The 17989-nt window shown below is 36.7% G+C and overlaps 8 protein-coding genes and 1 long non-coding RNA gene across 16 annotated transcripts; 6 read left to right on the top strand and 3 right to left on the bottom strand.

Moving 5' to 3' along the window:
- Positions 1-10: 10 nt before the first annotated feature.
- On the bottom strand, positions 11-3874 carry LOC105264943 (probable peptide chain release factor C12orf65, mitochondrial). Of its 4 annotated transcripts, XM_011302172.1 has the most exons (4): positions 1226-1318; positions 1019-1141; positions 648-714; positions 477-576 (listed from the first exon to the last, which is right to left on the bottom strand). In XM_011302172.1, the coding sequence occupies exons 1-4, from the start codon at positions 1300-1302 to the stop codon at positions 538-540; spliced, it is 306 nt and encodes a 101-aa protein (XP_011300474.1). In that variant the 5' UTR covers positions 1303-1318; the 3' UTR covers positions 477-537. The 4 variants fall into 4 exon arrangements, with proteins under 4 accessions (XP_011300477.1, XP_011300474.1, XP_011300476.1 ...); XM_011302175.1 differs by lacking the exons at positions 1019-1141; positions 1226-1318 and adding an exon at positions 3075-3542 and having other exon boundaries at positions 11-576; XM_011302174.1 differs by lacking the exons at positions 1019-1141; positions 1226-1318 and adding an exon at positions 3788-3874 and having other exon boundaries at positions 648-946.
- Positions 1444-2640, top strand: LOC105264942 (probable serine hydrolase). The gene is made up of 2 exons (XM_011302170.1): positions 1444-1590; positions 1698-2640. Exons 1-2 carry the CDS (start codon positions 1446-1448, stop codon positions 2528-2530), a joined length of 978 nt encoding a protein of 325 aa, XP_011300472.1. The 5' UTR covers positions 1444-1445; the 3' UTR covers positions 2531-2640.
- Positions 2739-7037, top strand: Pfrx (6-phosphofructo-2-kinase). 4 transcript variants are annotated; one of them, XM_011302169.1, is made up of 6 exons: positions 2739-2935; positions 3968-4395; positions 4474-4947; positions 5025-5259; positions 5347-5492; positions 6134-7037. In XM_011302169.1, exons 2-6 carry the CDS (start codon positions 4009-4011, stop codon positions 6188-6190), a joined length of 1299 nt encoding a protein of 432 aa, XP_011300471.1. In that variant the 5' UTR covers positions 2739-2935; positions 3968-4008; the 3' UTR covers positions 6191-7037. The 4 variants fall into 4 exon arrangements, with proteins under 4 accessions (XP_011300471.1, XP_011300468.1, XP_011300469.1 ...); XM_011302166.1 differs by lacking the exon at positions 2739-2935 and adding an exon at positions 3550-3641 and having other exon boundaries at positions 6134-7036; XM_011302167.1 differs by lacking the exon at positions 2739-2935 and adding an exon at positions 3550-3641 and having other exon boundaries at positions 5365-5492; positions 6134-7034.
- Positions 7038-7148: 111 nt separating this feature from the next.
- Positions 7149-9056, top strand: LOC105264944 (uncharacterized). The gene is made up of 2 exons (XM_011302176.1): positions 7149-7344; positions 7456-9056. The coding sequence occupies exon 2, from the start codon at positions 7482-7484 to the stop codon at positions 8907-8909; it is 1428 nt and encodes a 475-aa protein (XP_011300478.1). The 5' UTR covers positions 7149-7344; positions 7456-7481; the 3' UTR covers positions 8910-9056.
- Positions 9057-9246: 190 nt separating this feature from the next.
- Positions 9247-10566, top strand: Gas41 (YEATS domain-containing protein 4 Gas41). Its single transcript, XM_011302180.1, has 4 exons — positions 9247-9459; positions 9539-9820; positions 10028-10208; positions 10279-10566. Exons 1-4 carry the CDS (start codon positions 9412-9414, stop codon positions 10449-10451), a joined length of 684 nt encoding a protein of 227 aa, XP_011300482.1. The 5' UTR covers positions 9247-9411; the 3' UTR covers positions 10452-10566.
- Positions 10567-10648: 82 nt separating this feature from the next.
- On the top strand, positions 10649-12272 carry LOC105264948 (solute carrier family 25 member 35-like). 2 transcript variants are annotated; one of them, XR_892029.1, is made up of 6 exons: positions 10649-10771; positions 10847-11228; positions 11300-11518; positions 11593-11707; positions 11768-12036; positions 12247-12272. XR_892029.1 is itself a non-coding variant. In XM_011302179.1 (6 exons), exons 1-5 carry the CDS (start codon positions 10743-10745, stop codon positions 11962-11964), a joined length of 942 nt encoding a protein of 313 aa, XP_011300481.1. In that variant the 5' UTR covers positions 10649-10742; the 3' UTR covers positions 11965-12002; positions 12101-12183. The 2 variants fall into 2 exon arrangements, 1 of the variants encoding a protein (XP_011300481.1); XM_011302179.1 differs by lacking the exon at positions 12247-12272 and adding an exon at positions 12101-12183 and having other exon boundaries at positions 11768-12002.
- Positions 12273-12301: 29 nt separating this feature from the next.
- Positions 12302-14051, top strand: LOC105264947 (solute carrier family 25 member 35-like). The gene is made up of 5 exons (XM_011302178.1): positions 12302-12457; positions 12879-13260; positions 13343-13561; positions 13627-13741; positions 13822-14051. Exons 1-5 carry the CDS (start codon positions 12426-12428, stop codon positions 14016-14018), a joined length of 945 nt encoding a protein of 314 aa, XP_011300480.1. The 5' UTR covers positions 12302-12425; the 3' UTR covers positions 14019-14051.
- On the bottom strand, positions 12438-12838 carry LOC105264946 (uncharacterized). The gene is made up of 2 exons (XR_892028.1): positions 12754-12838; positions 12438-12686 (listed from the first exon to the last, which is right to left on the bottom strand). It is a non-coding gene; the product is annotated as an uncharacterized lncRNA (long non-coding RNA).
- LOC105264945 (solute carrier family 2, facilitated glucose transporter member 1) lies at positions 13971-16973 on the bottom strand. Its single transcript, XM_011302177.1, has 9 exons — positions 16875-16973; positions 16532-16672; positions 16319-16395; positions 15902-16045; positions 15569-15842; positions 15208-15498; positions 14630-15036; positions 14275-14546; positions 13971-14190 (listed from the first exon to the last, which is right to left on the bottom strand). Exons 2-9 carry the CDS (start codon positions 16539-16541, stop codon positions 14094-14096), a joined length of 1572 nt encoding a protein of 523 aa, XP_011300479.1. The 5' UTR covers positions 16542-16672; positions 16875-16973; the 3' UTR covers positions 13971-14093.
- Positions 16974-17989: the final 1016 nt, after the last annotated feature.

The raw sequence follows: 17989 nt of genomic DNA on the forward strand, positions 1-17989 counted from the left end.
TTTTCTGTTTATTTGTCTGTTTAAATGAAATGTGTGTACCAATTTTTTCATATTTTATAGTCAAATTAATGGTAATTTCATTGTAAAAAAGAGAAATACAGGATGAAACGTCTGAGTCAATTTAATCCCTCTCGTTCCTTGAATTCATTCTTCAATTGCAGTAATTTATTTCTCTTGCGTGTGCGATCTGCTGATTGTTTCGATAGAAGTTTGCGTTCTTGATTCTCAATTGAGAATTCACCATTCAATTTGCTGTCTAGTCTCATTACTAATATTTCACGAGCCGTTTTTTTATTGTCCCATAAACTTCTTGACTGGTGACATTTCACGACTATTCCACTCGGTTTGTGTTTTAAAACTACTGCGTTATTTGTTTTGTTAGTTGCCTGACCACCTGGACCACTTCCCCGGACATATTGCTCTTCAAGGTCATTCTCATTTAATTTAGGCACCCGAGAGAAATCCAAAAATTTCTTCAACGATTTGAAGCGCAGTTGGACTATCAAAAATCTGTTTAACATCATTTTTGTGTCAACATTAGACGACTCTTTTCTTCTTCAACAATTGCTGACCTTTCTGTAATTAAAAAATTGTCATTAGAATTTTCGTGATGATTTGTAATGACTGTAGGACTATCGACAGATTACCTCAATGTGAAACTGGATTTCATTAATGTCCACAAGTGGACGATTTTTCAAGAAATCCGTTCGTACTCTGTGAACAAAATATTTCTGATCCGTGAATTTTAATTGTTGACTGTATCTCAGAAGATCTTTATACAATTTCAAAGCTTCAGCTCTCATTTTATCTCGCAAAACTGATGACTGACATGCGGCCCAATCGTTTCCACTTTTAATTCATTTCAATTTGCTATTCTCTCCAAATTTTTTTCCACACCAAATGATACACCAAACACGAGTGTTTTTTAATGAGAAGAAAGTGACATCTGCGGGTAACGGAGAGAACAAAGCTAGTTAAACACATGCTTCTAATTTCTAATATTATCTAAAAAAGTTACTCGATAGTGGTTGTACTGTATAAACAATAAATATATTTATTGCTACAATGCAGATGCACATGGTGATAAGTTGAAATCAAAAGCGACGAATACGCGCAGTGAGCGCATGACAAGAATTCATTACTGAAACAAGTGACAATAAAAAATAGTTTATTAATAGTAAGTGTTGAATAGTGTATTTAGTCATTATTCGTTGATGGAAATTACCAGGTACAATGGGCAGTCATTCCCACAGTCTTCTCCCAGAAAATGCAATAGTCATTCTCAGCTAACAATTGCATCATTAACACCCAATTTTTTATGATTGCACGGGTCAAAGTGTAAATTCTACTTTTAACTGAATATAACAGGAGAAGGGACCCATTATAAATATCATCATCAGGTATATATCCGGTATTTGCCTATAACATTTTGACGAAAAACAATTATGAAGATGGGGAGATTAGTGGCCATCAGAAAGATTGGATTTCGTCTGACTAGATTGCAGAGAAACATGGCTACAGCAGAGGCAGTTATTCAAGAGAAAAAATTCAAAGAAGTGGAGATCGAGGTACCGTGGGGTAAAATTGCAGGTAATGGTATTCCATTTTATGATCAGTCTTTTCCTTTTTGAATTCATCATGTGCTCGTCATTTTACCTCAACCCCCACATGCTCTTCAATATTGAAAAATTCTCCAGGTAAACATTGGGGTCCACCAGATGTTGAACCCATAGTAGCTCTTCACGGATGGCAGGACAACGCCGGCTCCTTCGATAACCTCATCAAATATTTACCAAATAACCTGAGTATTCTAGCAGTTGATGCACCAGGTCACGGATACTCTAGTTGGTTACCAAAAGGGACTATGTATACCCCATTAATGTACATCCAAGTGATTCAACGGGTGAAACAACACTACAAGATGGATAAAATCGGACTGATCGCACACTCAATGGGGGCGATGTGGTGTTTCAGTTACGCCGTCTTTGCACCTCAAGATATTAAATTCGTAATTGCCTTGGATTATTTCAAGTTCCCGGAGTTGCCACCAGAAAAATTCCTATCCTACTTTTTCGAAGATTGGAACAGATTTTTTCGCCTCGACCAACTGACAAACCCACCCCCAAGACACTCAGAAGCAGAAGCAATTAGTCGGTACATCAAGGCAACCAATAATTCTCTGGATGAGGAGATGTGCAGAATATTGTTCGAGAGAGGCACAACAAAACATCCGGATGGAACAGTGTCATTCAATCGAGACCCGTACGTTCAATGTGTCTTTGACCCTGGACTCAATAATGAACAGATGGTAGCCATGGCAAAGCGTCTAACGTGTCCCTACTACGTCATCAAAGGCGAAAGTTCGCGTTACAAGGAGAAAAAAGAATTGTATTTCGAAGTCCTCAAAGTCCTGGAAACTACATCCTCCGATTTCATGTTCCGTACTGTTCCTGGCACGCATCATTTCCACATGAAAAATACGAGTCATTTAGCCGATTTAATCAATCCTTTTATCCAACAACATATATAATTGATGATCAAAGCACAAACTCTGCGAATGCTGCAGCCCAGACCTATATGTTTTTTGAAAATTATATTTTAATAAAATTGAGGAGTGAAATAAATCAGAAAATAATATAATATTATATTAATAAAAGCATTTCAACAAATAGTGCGGCAACACCAGGAAGTTGTGGCCAGGAATTTATTATTGTTTTTCCTCGTTCGTTGGTGGGAGATTTTCACAATTTTTCCCCCCAGTACAGAATGAGAGATCCAAGCGGAGCAATTTGGAAAAAAAAGACGTGACGTAAGCTAGTAAACTTGAGCCGACAACAACTTGAACTGTGCACAAGTGAATTGTAGCTGGGATTAAGCGGTATTGAGGGATTACAGTGGCGTGATTGGTTTCCTGGGCTACGACTGGCCAGCAAAAGTACACGTTTACACCCGTTTCCACTGGTTTCAACTCCAATTTCAAATTATCCCCATCCACCACCCAGCGGTATCATCCGAACAAGAGTCATTATCATCGTACCCATTAACTCGAAATATATGAATCAAACAATAATCACCGTAATTCACAGAAAGATTGTGTATCCACTTTGTATATTGTTCTAGTTCTGTTGTTGAGTTGCGCCGTCAAAGACGTGTCTTCGTCAATTCGTGATTGGTGATTCGTGATTAGTTGGACTAGACTCAGTTTATTGAGAGATCATCGTATGTGTCTGTACACGCTTGCGTACATTTATTATTCGAAAAGCTCAGTTGTTGGATTAAAGTTGACGCTATAATCGACCACGCACTTTGCACACTCGCCAAATAATCATCGGTCAAAGGACGTATTTGATTAAGTTAATATGATTCGTCCCTATTCGACATTGTGAAAATATCTTTTGAAAAGATAATACGAAATAGTACTCTGGGAGACGTCAGTCTCGATATTTTTTAAATTCGGTTTTACCATCGAGTTTGGAGTTGTTTTTTTCATAATACCTTGTGGAAATTATTTCGTGGCGTCATTGGTCTGTGAATTACACTGAATTGACACTTGTTTTTTCGACGTCTCAAAATGAGCACCGAGATGCATTACACACCACCAACATCGGATACTATCCAGACTAAACCATTTCCCATAAGAGGTGATTATTATTATTCAGCTACTGAGAATAAAATGTCTGAGAATTCCTGATGAACAACACGACGAAGTGATCGGTAGTCCTTGAATTATCAGAGGGATAAATATTTAAATAATAGACGTCAATTGATAAGAATTACTTCTACTTACTCAAGCTTACTCAAACAGAGATGGATTTTTTTTAATGAGAAAATTCTTCTGGTATTGGTATCACTAATCTCTCCTTGAACCTCTCTCTAACCTCTTCGTTATTCTAATCTTCGATTATGAATGAATTCCCAGCATGCGGATAGTATGGAAATAATATAGTGGATGTCTTTTACTTTTCAGGTGAACGTGCGAATTTTGTAAATAAACCGCATGTTATAGCAATGGTGGGACTGCCTGCACGGGGAAAGACGTACATTTCCAAAAAGCTGTGCAGATACCTCAATTGGATTGGAATAAATACAAAAGTATTTAATCTGGGGGAGTACAGGAGGCATGCAACAACAGCATATCAATGTCACGAATTCTTTCGTCCTGACAATATCAAGGCCATGGCCATAAGAACCCAATGTGCTGTGGATGCACTGAATGATGTCTGTCATTGGCTTGAGAGTGGTGATGGTGAAGTAGCTGTTTTTGATGCCACCAATTCGACGATTGAGCGCCGACAAATGATTCACAATATTGTCGTTGAAAAAATGGGATTTAAACTATTTTTCGTTGAATCTGTATGTGACGATCCGGAAATAGTAGAGCAGAACATAATGGAGGTGAATAAACAATCTCATATTATTGTCTGTAATATTGTTTTATAATAATTCATTGTCTCTGGTATTTCTTGTTAACAGGTAAAAGTGAGTAGTCCTGACTATGCTGATATGAACAAAGAGGAGGTGTTGGCAGATTTCATCAAGAGAATTGAGCATTATCAAGAGAAGTATCAGCCTCTCGATGAGAGTAAAGAGAGTGAATTGTCGTTCATGAAGATTTATAATACAGGAGAGAAAGTACTTGTGTATAAACACGAGGGGCATATACAAAGCAGAATAGTCTATTACTTAATGAATATACATATTGTGCCACGAACAATTTATTTAACGAGACATGGTGAGAGTGTTATGAATCTTGAAGGGAGAATTGGGGGTGATTCTGATTTGAGTGAACGGGGAAAATTGTATGGGAAGGCATTGGCACAGTATATTGATGAGCAGGATATACAGGGATTGAGGGTATGGACGAGTTGGTTGAAAAGAACTATTCAAACAGCAGCTGACGTTAATGCACCACAAGAGAGGTGGAAGGCTCTCAATGAAATCGATGCTGTGAGTATCATCTTCACGTCTTCTGTTAAATTAATGATATTGATAAATTAATTGATGATTAATTATTATCTAATTAGGGTATCTGCGAAGAAATGACGTACGAGGAAATATCCAGCAAATATCCAACGGATTTTGCAGCAAGGGACCAAAATAAATTTTCATATCGTTATCCAAGAGGAGAAAGTTACGAGGATTTAGTTGCAAGACTTGAGCCAGTGATAATGGAATTGGAGAGACAAGGAAATGTTCTTGTCGTAACACATCAGGCTGTACTTCGATGTCTCCTTGCCTATTTTCTCGATAAAAGTGCAGGTAGTGATAAAATTGATTAAATTATTATTGATCCATAACTCAAACACGTGGCACATAGATTAAACTTTTGTCGTATTCTTTTGATAGTCACACTGAAATTTACAGATGAACTGCCATATTTGCAAGTACCTCTGCACACTATTATGAAATTAACACCAGTGGCGTATGGCTGTAAAGTCGAACGAATTCGATTGCCCATCGATGCAGTGGATACACATCGACCAAAACCAAAGGTAGAGGCTAATCATACTGAATTAGACAGTCATTGTGTTGTTTAATTATCGTTTCTTTTTAATTCTCTTTATCTTTGTTCACTCAGTTGTTACTCAGGAAGAGAAAAATAAGCGGATGATTATAATGAGAATTAGCTCAGCAAATCTACTCCACACGTTCTAATAAAATAATCATGCCCTCACCCTCTCCATAGAATATCTGCAGATGTAGTCTTCTGCTTCGTCTAATACTTTTATCCATTTATGATATTTGCTTGTAATCTCCTCAATTCAACGTTATCTCTCTCGCTCTCTCCTCTGTCTATTGATCTTATAAATTAGTGGTATGTGACACCCAAATCGCCTCACAAATAATTTCTATTATTAAAAAATACGCATGTTGTAGATCTTAGTTATTGAATGTGTAACGCATATTGTAGAAATATTTTTTTGTTCAGTGCATAATGCTGCTCCAAATATACGTTTTATTGTGTAACAGAATAATCCCTGAATTTTGCTTTAAAATTATATACTTATCATGACAGTTTTATTTTAATTCAGTTAATGAGAAAAAATGCATAACAGACTATGTAAGATAATGATTGTTGATTAATTGTGACAGTGTGGATATTGGAGTCTGTATATGGAAAATATTATTTCAGATTCCAGGCTATTTGGATGAACGATACAGGAGCAAAGGGAGAAATCTTCACATCTGATAACGATCTAATGATTCATTAAATATCCATCAATTATTTCCACTTGTTCTTTTCGTTTCTGTCTGATTATGATTGACTATTTGTTCAAGTCATATTGTTTACTAGAAAATTATAATAGGAGCATTTTGTTGAGACAGCTGGCTGTCCTTATGATGAGCTTATTAAAGTAATAGTGCCAAATTAGTTTCTATTCAATGAATGAAGTATTTTTATTGATCAGGGGATAATCGATAGTGGAATCGTCATCAAAATGTTGTAGAATAGGTTGTGATTTTCTTGTGAAATTGCGAATAATGTGATACAAGTGCTCAAGAGTGATTACGAAAATGGCTAATCCTTGTTTCAATTGTCAGTTACAATTCTTTGCTGCATTATTAATGGATGCGAGTTGGAATATCGAATTGTTTTTCCTTCACGCACTCGTATGTGCGTCTGAAATATTCATATCCAGATGAAAAAACTTCTATGAAATAAATACAGCCGCATGCGTTTTGTCTATTCGCATATTCAGGCTTTGATCCATCGATACTTTCATCTACAAATTCACCATAATATGTCACAATATTTACAATATTTACCATGTGTGTAAATAATACATGTTTATTCATTAAATTAGATTCAGTCAGAATCTTGGAAATGCTTTCTACTCTGATCCTTAATCGATGGATAAATTTCACAACTGTTGTTGCAATATTTAATAGTAATAAATATTAACATTTATCTTGAAAGAAGGAAACAGATAATTGCGAGGAGTAATAATTGGAACAATCAAATAATTATTATAAATTATAGAATAATTTCTACTCTGCGTTAATAATTCAATAAAAATCATCGCAACATCATGTCATGTTTTTCCAGTTGCATATATTTATTATTTTATTATGAAAAGGGGGGAAAGTTTCTAGGGATTTTGGGGATGCCCTCATGGCATTTACACAGACTATACTATATTATATACTTTGGTATATAAGCAGTTGGTCGCTTGGAGCGTCTAAATCAATTCAAATTTTCCAACGTACAAGAGCGGCTCCCGCGGATAAACATCACAGACGAAGAATTTTTAATGGTAATTGTTGTATAATAATAAATAAATATTGTTGAAGGCCATCATTGTGACGTACCTGAAATAGCGGAGTAATTGGGCTGTGAAAAAGGTGAGTGTATTGGATTAATTGATGAATATAAACTCAGACGTGAGGTTACGTCCTGCAAAACATGAATTATTCTGAAACCGTTGGGATTTATTCAAGTTATTCCAATATTAGGTTGAAAATCTGATAAATTGGACGAAATGAACGACTCAGGTGAGACTCTCTGGCGTTCGATGGAGTCGAGTTTCAACGAAATGGAGACATCCTCAGTGGAGGTATCTTTCAAGAGTTTAACTGGAAATTGTGATGACCTCTCAGAAACCACACAGTCAGTTGTTACTCCTAGAAAAAATGCTATGAGCGTAGAAGTGGGACTGATTGATGCACTTCGCAATTTGCAGTTGGCATCTGTAAAGAAAGTACGACAATCGAGAAATAATTTGAACTCCACGATTCCAAAGGACGAGCAGCAAACATTCCAATCTAAAACAGAACACCTAGATCTTCCAATTGACAAATGTGTTCCTGAAAAAGTCGATCAACCGAGTGTGCAATCCACAGTTGAGAATAATGCCGAAGATAGGGAGAACAGAAAGGCATTGACTGAAATCATGGATGAACTTGTCGAAGAATGTTTGCAAGTTGAACAGCTGAATGTAAAGTCTTCAATTGTATCAGAGCATAAACAAGTCGACGATTTGATCTCTGAAGCAGTCGAGGATTCACAAAAGGTGATGAACGGGGATCAATTTTCAATTCGAATGGAATCCCAAGGGCCAGTTATCAACGATAAAGTTAAACTGAAGGACCCAAAGATTGCTAAGGCCCCCCCAGTGGACCCAAAAATCGTGAACAATATGAAGAACGCAGTGAAGCCTCTATTGAAATCTCTCCGAGAGGTGAGAAAAACAACGATCGGTGTATCTCCCATGTTACAAACTAAATTGAGATGTAGAGCGACAAATAATTTACCAAGGACTCAATTATCGACGGTTAGTCAATCGAAGAAAAAAGCGGGTGAGTTGAGAGCACCGAGATCATCATCTTTGACGAAGAAGCAACCGTTGAGGAATGTTGTGGCAACTGTTGTTTCGACGAAGGAAGGCATTCAAGTCAAAGAAGAGAAGATCAGTAATTTTGGAATTCCTGTAAACATCATGACCAAGAAAAAACGGACTCAAGCGGTTCCTTTCAGCTTTGCTTCTCGAGAGAGAGATTCTCGCCAAGAGCTGAAACTACCGAAGAAATTGCCAATGAGGGACTCTGATTCAATTAATCAGCAGAGACAATTCTCGATTATTAAGTCTACAACAGAGAAAAAGATGCCATCAGTAAAGTCCCAACCAATGTCTAAATCGTTGTGGGAAGAGTCCGCGAACAAGGAGAACAGATCGATGAATTTGAATAAATCGAAGACAGTAATCGGACGTCCTAAATTATCTACTGGGGAACGTGAGAAAAAAATTGAAGACAAGCGAAATTTAATTGTACTTGAGCAACAAAAGAAGGAGAGGGTCACTGCCCCCAAGTCAAAGAAAATACCGGAGTTAAAAACTACTGCAACGTCAGTCTTCAAAATTCCAGCTCCAGTGATATCAAAGAAACCACTCTCTGTCCCTCGAAAATGATGTTTTGAGGGACCATTATAGCGAATAAATTTCAGATATTTAGATATCGATTTTCGTACAAAAATTATTTTTCTTACAGTTTATAATAACTATCCTTGTGTGAATGAATTTTTATAATTTCTGTCATAATAAAAGCCTTAAATATAATGAGAATCAGAAAATGAGAAAACAAATTTTTTTTTTCATCAAGGGGAGAAAAGCAATTTTTTTTTTACAACTTTTTTCATCAATCAATCAGAAAAAAAATCAAAAAAGGGAAAAATATAAAACATACGTTTTCGAAATTTTGAATTTATTAGGAGCTGCAGCGCCATCTCTCATGGCGTCTGTCATGTCAATTAACAAATATTTAAAAACAATTACTTTTGACCATCCGTGCAAGAATTGTAACTTTTCAACCTCCGACAATAACCATTACGATATAAATAAATCGGTGAATAATTACGCGTTCATTAATCGAGCGAATGGCTCAAAAGTGATTAATTAATAAAAATTAACAACAATGGCAACGACGAACGAATTCGGACCGGATTCTGGTGGTAGGGTTAAGGTACTCCGAATAACCTCAATACACATTTTTCATATAAATTCAATATCGAATTCAACTACTAATTACTGGATAATTCCAGGGACTGACAATTGTAAAACCTCTGGTGTACGGAAATGTCGCTCGGTATTTTGGAAAAAAAAGAGAAGAGGATGGACACACGCATCAGTGGACTGTTTACGTTAAACCGTACAACAATGAGGACATGTCAGTTTATGTTAAAAAAGTGCATTTTAAATTGCACGAGAGCTACAACAATCCGAATAGAATCGTGACAAAACCCCCGTATGAGCTGACAGAAACCGGATGGGGTGAATTCGAAATTGTTATAAAAATTTATTTTCTCGATCCAAACGAACGACCGGTGAGTCCGCAAAACTCCACAATTTTTTTCTCCAATAAACAATTAATGATCACTTGATTACTTTGATTAGTATTTTTTAATTCAAAACATCTGATCTGCCTTTTCTATAAGAACGAAAAAACCGAATTTTTCGTGATATAATCACGTTTTTTTTTTTTTACAGAAATCATGTTCTGATAATAATTATTATATAAACTGCAATTGCAGGTGACAATTTATCACATCCTGAAGCTTTTTCAATCATCTCCGGAGATCCAGACCGGAAAGAAGAATTTAGTATCAGAATTTTACGAGGAAATTGTCTTTCAAGATCCAACTGCATTGATGCAACATTTATTGAGCACAACAAGACCTGTGACGTTGAGTGTTTGGAGACACGAGACTGATTGTAAAAAATTCTAAATGCAACACATAAACATCACTGAACATTCTCATGAGAAAATTTTAATCTGTTCCAGTTGAATCTAAGAAGAAATCGACACTGAAGGCCATCACCGAAGCGAGGAATAAAATACGTCACGAAGTAATCGATCTCAAGGAAAAATTAACACTAGCTAAAGAGACTATCGCCAAATTTAAAGATGAAATCGCCAAGATATCCAAAGGTGGTGGTATCACAGCTGTGCAGTAAATAGTTTAAGTATTCTAAGGTGTAACATATGTACAATTACTTAAATATAAATGCCCACGACTAATGTTTTATATATTTATAAATTTTCTTGAATACAACTGATTTTTTATTTTAACGCTGAAGTTTCATTGAATCACAGAACCTGTCACAGGAGTTCAGTCCTTTTTTCAATATGCAAAATTGATAAAAGATAATGAGAGATAAGTGAACTCGAGATGTAATTTAAATTTTCTGCATTAGACATTATTCTACTGCGAAACATAACCAAAAATTCACAGGTATTTTATAATTATGAAATCTGCTTCAGGCACAAGCCGACCGTGAGTTTTCGATATTCACTGGTAAATTCTTTGATTACTCGTTATTTTCCAGCTGAATAGGTGATTTTTGTACAGATTAGGTGTCGAGTTTGGTTTGGCAGCCTCATCAGCTGTTGGCGCAGTAATATTTACAAACCCACTAGACGTTGTAAAAGTAAGACTTCAACTGCAAGGTGAATTATTAAAAAGAGGGACGTATCACAAGCTCTACAAAAATACCCTTCACGCTGGATACGTAATTCTGAAAAACGAGGGAATTCGTGGACTCCAGTCCGGTCTGACTCCAGCTTTTGGATTTCAAATAGCATTGAATGGAATTAGAATTGGCTCTTACAAATTCTCTCGCACCTATGGATTCACGTTGAACAATGAAGGTCAAACAGACTTCTTGAGAACAGCTCTGGTCAGTGGAATCGCTGGTTGTTGTGGAGCTGTTGTAGGAAGTCCATTCTATCTGGTAGACATTCAGATAATTGATGCATAATAATTATGTAAATATGCCTCATTAGTCCCTGATAAATGCATCAGGTTAAAATTCGAATGCAATCACAAGCTGCCAAAGCAATTGCTGTGGGTCATCAGCATGGGTATGGATCAACCAGTGAAGCATTTCGAAGTTTATGGAGAGAAGGTGGGATTTCAGGACTTTATCAGCGATGGTATGCTAATGTACCTAGAGTTTTCTTTGGATCATCAACGCAATTAACGATGTTCAGTCTAGCTACCGATTTACTGCGACCCATTCAAGTAAAACAATCATTAGTCATCAACTGATGAGAGACACGAGATTCAGGGTTTTGAAATTATTCATATTCTTCCAGTTTTTTGAAAATCATCCCATGATTTTGACGTTCTTCTCAGCATTAATAGGCGGAAGTTCTTTGGCTCTGATGACACAGCCTTTAGATGTTATTTCTGTGAGGCTGTACAATCAAGGTAAAATGTTTTAACACGGATAATGATATTTTCTTTTTTCGTAACAATAATGTGTTTCAGCTACTGATAATCAGGGCAAGGCATTGATATACCGCAATTATTTCGATGCGCTCATAAAAATTTTTAAGACAGAAGGAATATTTGGTCTCTACAAAGGACTTTTTCCAACTTGGATGAGATCAGCACCTCATACCGTTCTGTGTTTATGTTTCTACGAACAATTAGAGAGATTATACGATGGATTTACTGATCGATAAGTTATGTTAAGAGAATTTATATTTAATTGTACACGCAGGTGTGTGAAAATAACGCGAATACAAAAATATCTGGTAGGTTCTCCTAGAGCAAAAAATTTTCAACTCATGCAGTAATTTTTTTTCCATGAATACCCAGTTGTCATCGCAATTGGCACTTGTCCAAGAATCAGCCAATGATACAGTCAATTTGAGATGCCAACAATTGAAATAATATCTGTGAAATGATTCCTAGATGATAGCCTCTACCTGCGATTCTTAATCACATGAATGATAAATTTTCAGTAATTACATCATATGCATCTGACGGGATTGTTGCATATGCGTATTAAATAGATAAAAAATTTCAGTCGATGCCGGTGGTTCACTTGGTCCACTAGTCCACCATTCGTTCAACTCATGTAGTTTACCAAATATTTAACCACTACCCCAAGGTAACCAGTTTAATAACTCCGGAAATAATAATGACAGCGGACAACGTTTCACCCCAGAAACCGTGAGTAAATGTACCCATCAGTTCCATTTAATTTATTAAAAATTTTAATATAAAGAATTTCCATTCCAGACAGTTTACTCGGGTTATTCAATTACATTTGTACTTTGTAGGCCATGACCATGCGAAATTCCCATTCATTACCATACTATTTCACGTGTGATTACGCAATCCACTGTTTCCCAGTATTTACCAAAGTGTCGAGATATTCATTGACAACAGACAACAACACCTATTAAATTGAGTAAACAACAAAGACGATTACAATAATTTAAGCACTGAATGATGCCATCCCATACCAGAATTACATTATCTTTAGTGTCTGTAGGTCAATTAATAATTGGAGCGCCCTCATTTAACCTGCAGCACTTGGCGGGATGTGATTTTGAGTTTCGAATGTTTTATTATTGTTAATAAATTGCAGATTAGCTGTAGAATTTACGATAGCAGCACTCGCAGCAGTGGGGGCTGGATTTTTCACAAATCCAATAGACGTTGTCAAGATAAGACTGCAGTTGCAGGGAGAACTGGAGGCACGAGGAACATACCAAAAATTCTACAAGAATACATTTCACGCGGGATATGTAATATCAAAGAATGAAGGGATTCTAGCACTGCAGTCAGGTCTGGGATCAGCTCTTGCATTCCAAGTTGTTTTGAATGGAATCAGACTGGGATCGTACAAGGCTGCAAGAACTTATGGATTTACCCTAAATGACAAAGGGGAAACAGATATTCTACGGACAGCTGTTTTGAGTGGACTCTCAGGATGTGTGGGAGCTGTCCTCGGAAGTCCATTTTACTTGGTATGATGGGCTCCTTAAAATAGAGAAATTCGAATCGATCGGTCTTCAAAAGGAATCAAATAATGGATTTGGTATTCTCCAGGTGAAGACGCGCATGCAGGCACAATCTGCTGAGGTCATAGCAGTGGGTTTTCAGCATGGACATACCAGTGAAACGGCGGCATTTAGGTCTCTATGGAGGGAAGGAGGCCTTGCTGGACTTTACCAGAGGTGTTTTGCCAATTGTCCCAGGATATTTGTCGGTTCTGCCACGCAGTTGACAATGTTCAGTCTAATAACTGATTGGTTGAAGCCGTTTCAGGTGAGATCTCTACTGACGAACGTCGAAGGATTTTTATTTCATTTTTATTAACATGTTTTTTTCAGATTTTTGATAATCGACCGTTGACCCTCACTTTTTGCTCTGCACTTCTCGGTGGCAGTTCTGTTGCTTTAACAATGCAACCCTTTGATGTTATTGCAACAAGACTTTACAATCAAGGTGTTTATTCAGAGGAGTTAATTAATATAATCGTGAAAATTTTATTGTCGTATTAAAATTGATAAATTTATTGATTTCAGGCACAGATTCGAGTGGAAAACCCCTGCTCTATCGTGGCTTTTTCGATGCATTGATGAAAGTCAGTAAAACAGAGGGCTTGTTTGGTTTGTACAAAGGGACTTTCCCCACCTGGATGCGTATAGCACCTCACACTGTATTATGTTTATGCTTTTATGAACAATTAGAGATAATGTATAATCGCCTATTTGCTTCGTAGAGAAATAAAAAATTCACATCCACTGTATGATGATATTTGTGCGTTTGAGAAATTGGATGGAATTTTTTTTATTCATTAACTTTCGACATCATGTCTTCGAGAACTAAATCCTCGGGATAAAACCGAAGCTGTCAGTGACGTATCGACACCCCGGGTTTCTGGCAGATATTGCCTGCAAGAATTACATTCCCGTGATGAAACAAATTCATTCGTAATCCATTAATTATTTTTTTTTTTCATATGATTATGGAATTACCTGGCGAATAGTCCCACTAATATAGTGGATGCAGCGAATAATAAAAATACCAGAGGTCCCATGAGATTCTCTAATGGTGGAAAGAGCATTCCCACGATAAAATTACCTCCCCAATTGCAGACACTACCTAGTGACATGGCAGCAGGTCTCGGTCCAACTTCAAATAACTCGGATCCAATGAAATAGGGAATCGGCCCCAGACCGATTCCATAAAATAAAACGTATGCAAGAACAGCAATTGTGCACAATCCTGGCATGAAGGCAGCAGAATGCTTGAAAATATTTTCATTATCATCGCAATCCAGTGAGCAATTGATGAAACATAAAAAAAAATAAATTATACGATTGAACTTACGATCATTTTTAATGAAATACAGAGGATTATGAGACAAGCCACACTGGACGCTGAACTGGTAAGGAAGAGCTGTCTCCTGCCAAATCGTGACATCATCCAAACAGATATCACAGCCATACCAATATTTATAAGTCCTGTACCAAGTGTTGCATATTGTGCCTCAGTGTCATCAAGACTGGACGCTTTAAATATCACATTGGAGTAATAAAAAACAGCATTGATTCCACTCAATTGCTGGCCCAATTGCAAAGAAGATACTAGAAGCAATGGGAGTCTAACGGACGGATCAGTCAACACACGGCCCATTGTCCACGTGTCCATCGTTGTGCGTATTCTAGCTTCTTCTCGGAGATTATGTATCTCTTTGTGTAGAAGAGCAATATTGACATTTCGCAATCGAGCGAGCTCTGAAAGACTAGAGATATTAATAAAATTCATCTTCTCAAAAATTCTTGAATAACCTAGTAAGATAGCGCGGGCTAGTTCTCATTAAAATTGCGGTAATATGAATTGAGATAATTGGAAGTTGTCCGTTTTACCCCTATAATGTGGATAAATTCGTCCTTGGAGCTACCAACCTTGAATGGCTCTGTCCTCTTGTCCCCGAATGATGAATAAATACTTAGGGCTTTCGGGAAGAACTTTCAATATTACTAATGATATTAAACAAAGTGGAGCGAATGAGGCGAGCATGAGATGCCAATGGTCTGCTGTACCAAGGACAGTCTGAAGACCAGCAACTTGACCAAAAAATACACCAACAGTGATTCCTAATTGGCACAGGACACCCATTGCTCCTCGTTGCTTCAAGGGTGCTATCTCTGTGACGTATGTGGGTAAGACACTGGTCGCAATGCCACCAGAGAGTCCTGAAAGGGGGAATATATTTTTATATCAACTTGAAGTGATTTTTAAATGACATCTTCAATCGTCACTCACCAACAATCAGTCGTCCTAGCATTAAGATCTCCACCGAATTAAAGGTAGGGACCAGGAGGAATAAAATACCACCAATTACTCCACATATATTTCCAATTGCTAGAGCTCCTCGTCTCCCATATCGATCGGCTATCCAACTCGCTATGAGAGAACCTGTCACTCCACCAATCAGAAATATCGAAACAACTGCTCCCCAGATTATGTTCATTGCGGTATTATCCAGGTGGACGTCGTACCGTTCTTGGAAGCTCGTGTTGCAAAATTGTTGCATGATCTGGAGAAAATAAAGTTAAGGTAATTGTTCAATGGGGCATAGTACTGGTGTTTTCACACCTTCGCCGGATTATTCATAACGCCGATATTAAAACCTGCTGGCAGTGCTGATCCGAAACAGCACGTGACTCCTCCTAGAATAACCAGAAGAGTCCATCCACTGACGTTTGAATTTTTTTCTTCAATCTCCGCATCTTCGTCTTTCTGAAAATATTGGAATTCAGTGAATACGCAGAAGAATATAATTGAATACTTATATATCTGGCACAGGAAGTTCCGGGAGCAAATGTCAAGCGCGTGACATTTCTTTTTTATCATCTCCCACTTGTAAATTGGTACGTGAGTACAATATGATCGCGTTTAATAACCGAGTAAATAATTTTCACTTTAATTGAAAACTAGTTGAACCTTTTCAGCATTTTTAGATGGTCCAAAGGGAATTTTATTTCATGGATAATAAATTAAATTGATGTTTACCTCATTTTGTAATACTTCAGACTGTGCGAGAGTCCGCGATTTCTTGGATTGCAGACACAAAGTCGATGCGTCAGTATCTAAATGAATAATTAAATATTATGATTCAAGAGAATGCGAGACCCGTGTTTTATTTGCGATAAAAAAATTTTATAAACTGTTAGAAAACAGAAAAAAATGACGTATCGGTGTAATTATTGAACCGTAAAAGTTTACCTGATGTCATTGTTTCAACAATCGCTTGAAATTTATTGTCGATTCACAATTAAGTCACGGTCATTGGTAATGAGCGTTAATGCTGTATCGTTGCTTCCGGCAGATAATACGCAAGTGACATGAGCATTTAGGATTGACCACCTAAGAAAGGAATATTTTCAATAAAATTTTTAACGATCACTTCGGAGGTTATCATAACCAGCTAAACAAAAAGAATAAGAAAATCCTTGGCTTCTGACCAACTCCTTGCGTAATAAAGAATGCAGCATGTGCGCTATGAAATTATTAAATAATGAATTTATCTCCTCGACAAATTGTCGGGGAAAATTGAAAAATCACTTGCCATCTCCTGATCAGAATTAAGGCAATGAAATTTATTTATCATACAAATGACTTCATGCTGACGGTTCACTTCTCATTAAAAAAATCTCATAACCTTCGACGGTCCCGAATCTATAATGAGTTAAAGAAAATTTCTGTTTTATCGGGGAGAGATTGATGTTTTGTCGCCCGGACGTATCTGACATCTGGTGGAATTTCGAATTAACAGATGTTTCCCGCGCTGTATTATTATTTGTCGTCATAATTTGTCATACTGTCAACACACGACACCTCGCAGACGAGGGTCTTATCAGATCTTATCAGGTTGTTCAAAGAATGGAAATCACGTGGACTTCGCAAATCGAGGATGAACTCATGTCCTCAATGTTTTTAATTTGCAAACTGTTTGATATTTCGCACATCATTTGAAACTACGTAAATTGCAAATAAATTATTTGTCAATATCAAATTCCTTCTGCTTTTTGTCTAATCAATGAAATTCAAGAGAAGATTTTCAATGTTTTATTAAAATCAAAAATTTGATAACTAGATTAATGAATTCAAACTTGAGAAGTGCATTTTGCACTCGGAATTAATCAATTAATATTCAAAATTACAACTATTAATTATCGTTTGATACGACAGGAGAATGGTCTGAAGATGGAGAATATTTGAATAGAATCTCCATGGGATCAATGAAAAAATCATAAAAGCCCACAGCATAGGGGTTTAAGAATGAAAAATTCTGAGAGAGGATAAAAAAGCAGGCTGAAAGGTATTATATTTTTTAGGTGTCGGTTCTCAATACAATTTCTCAATATAAATACAAACGCATTTACAATATATTTTTGGATGAGGATCTCCCCACGTGTTTATTTTTTCTATTGTTTTCCATTTGGAAGTAAATAAAACACAAGTAAAATCCAAATTTTTATTCAATATTATGATTTACCTTTTAATTTCAGTGAGGATAAATGGCGAGATATAATAGAGTATGGAGTAGTGGCACATTATAATACACAGAAAATATATAAAAAATATATTTTTGGATGGGGGTCTCCCCATGTGTTTATTCGTAGACGTCGAAATGTGACGTTGGGTGGGAGTTCTCGCGTGAAGAGGTTCAACTGAAAGAGC

Source organism: Fopius arisanus, unplaced genomic scaffold (assembly GCF_000806365.1).
Source record: "Fopius arisanus strain USDA-PBARC FA_bdor unplaced genomic scaffold, ASM80636v1 scaffold00026, whole genome shotgun sequence".
In the NCBI taxonomy this organism is placed as follows: Eukaryota; Metazoa; Arthropoda; class Insecta; order Hymenoptera; family Braconidae; genus Fopius; species Fopius arisanus.

What these genes read in the sequence shown, in the direction of transcription:
- Pfrx (XM_011302166.1), top strand. Translation starts at nt 3,572, where the DNA reads ATGAGCACCGAGATGCATTACACACCACCAACATCGGATACTATCCAG. An exon ending in CTCTCAATGAAATCGATGCT is followed by an intron (nt 4,948 to 5,024) that starts GTGAGTATCATC and finishes TTATCTAATTAG; the next exon opens with GGTATCTGCGAAGAAATGAC. An exon ending in TTTTCTCGATAAAAGTGCAG is followed by an intron (nt 5,260 to 5,346) that starts GTAGTGATAAAA and finishes TTCTTTTGATAG; the next exon opens with TCACACTGAAATTTACAGAT.
- LOC105264948 (XM_011302179.1), top strand. Translation starts at nt 10,743, where the DNA reads ATGAAATCTGCTTCAGGCACAAGCCGACC. An exon ending in TAGGAAGTCCATTCTATCTG is followed by an intron (nt 11,229 to 11,299) that starts GTAGACATTCAG and finishes TAAATGCATCAG; the next exon opens with GTTAAAATTCGAATGCAATC. An exon ending in TGTGAGGCTGTACAATCAAG is followed by an intron (nt 11,708 to 11,767) that starts GTAAAATGTTTT and finishes AATGTGTTTCAG; the next exon opens with CTACTGATAATCAGGGCAAG.
- LOC105264947 (XM_011302178.1), top strand. Translation starts at nt 12,426, where the DNA reads ATGACAGCGGACAACGTTTCACCCCAGAAACC. An exon ending in AACGTTTCACCCCAGAAACC is followed by an intron (nt 12,458 to 12,878) that starts GTGAGTAAATGT and finishes AATAAATTGCAG; the next exon opens with ATTAGCTGTAGAATTTACGA. An exon ending in ATTGGTTGAAGCCGTTTCAG is followed by an intron (nt 13,562 to 13,626) that starts GTGAGATCTCTA and finishes TGTTTTTTTCAG; the next exon opens with ATTTTTGATAATCGACCGTT.
- LOC105264944 (XM_011302176.1), top strand. Translation starts at nt 7,482, where the DNA reads ATGAACGACTCAGGTGAGACTCTCTGGCGTTCGATGGAGTCGAGTTTC.
- LOC105264942 (XM_011302170.1), top strand. Translation starts at nt 1,446, where the DNA reads ATGAAGATGGGGAGATTAGTGGCCATCAGAAAGATTGGATTTCGTCTG. An exon ending in ACCGTGGGGTAAAATTGCAG is followed by an intron (nt 1,591 to 1,697) that starts GTAATGGTATTC and finishes AAAATTCTCCAG; the next exon opens with GTAAACATTGGGGTCCACCA.
- LOC105264943 (XM_011302175.1), bottom strand. Translation starts at nt 524, where the DNA reads ATGATGTTAAACAGATTTTTGATAGTCCAACTGCGCTTCAAATCGTTG.
- Gas41 (XM_011302180.1), top strand. Translation starts at nt 9,412, where the DNA reads ATGGCAACGACGAACGAATTCGGACCGGATTCTGGTGGTAGGGTTAAG. An exon ending in ATTCTGGTGGTAGGGTTAAG is followed by an intron (nt 9,460 to 9,538) that starts GTACTCCGAATA and finishes GGATAATTCCAG; the next exon opens with GGACTGACAATTGTAAAACC. An exon ending in TCGATCCAAACGAACGACCG is followed by an intron (nt 9,821 to 10,027) that starts GTGAGTCCGCAA and finishes CTGCAATTGCAG; the next exon opens with GTGACAATTTATCACATCCT.
- LOC105264945 (XM_011302177.1), bottom strand. An exon ending in TTATGAATAATCCGGCGAAG is followed by an intron (nt 15,843 to 15,901) that starts GTGTGAAAACAC and finishes TATTTTCTCCAG; the next exon opens with ATCATGCAACAATTTTGCAA. An exon ending in GTATTTCATTAAAAATGATC is followed by an intron (nt 14,547 to 14,629) that starts GTAAGTTCAATC and finishes AATATTTTCAAG; the next exon opens with CATTCTGCTGCCTTCATGCC.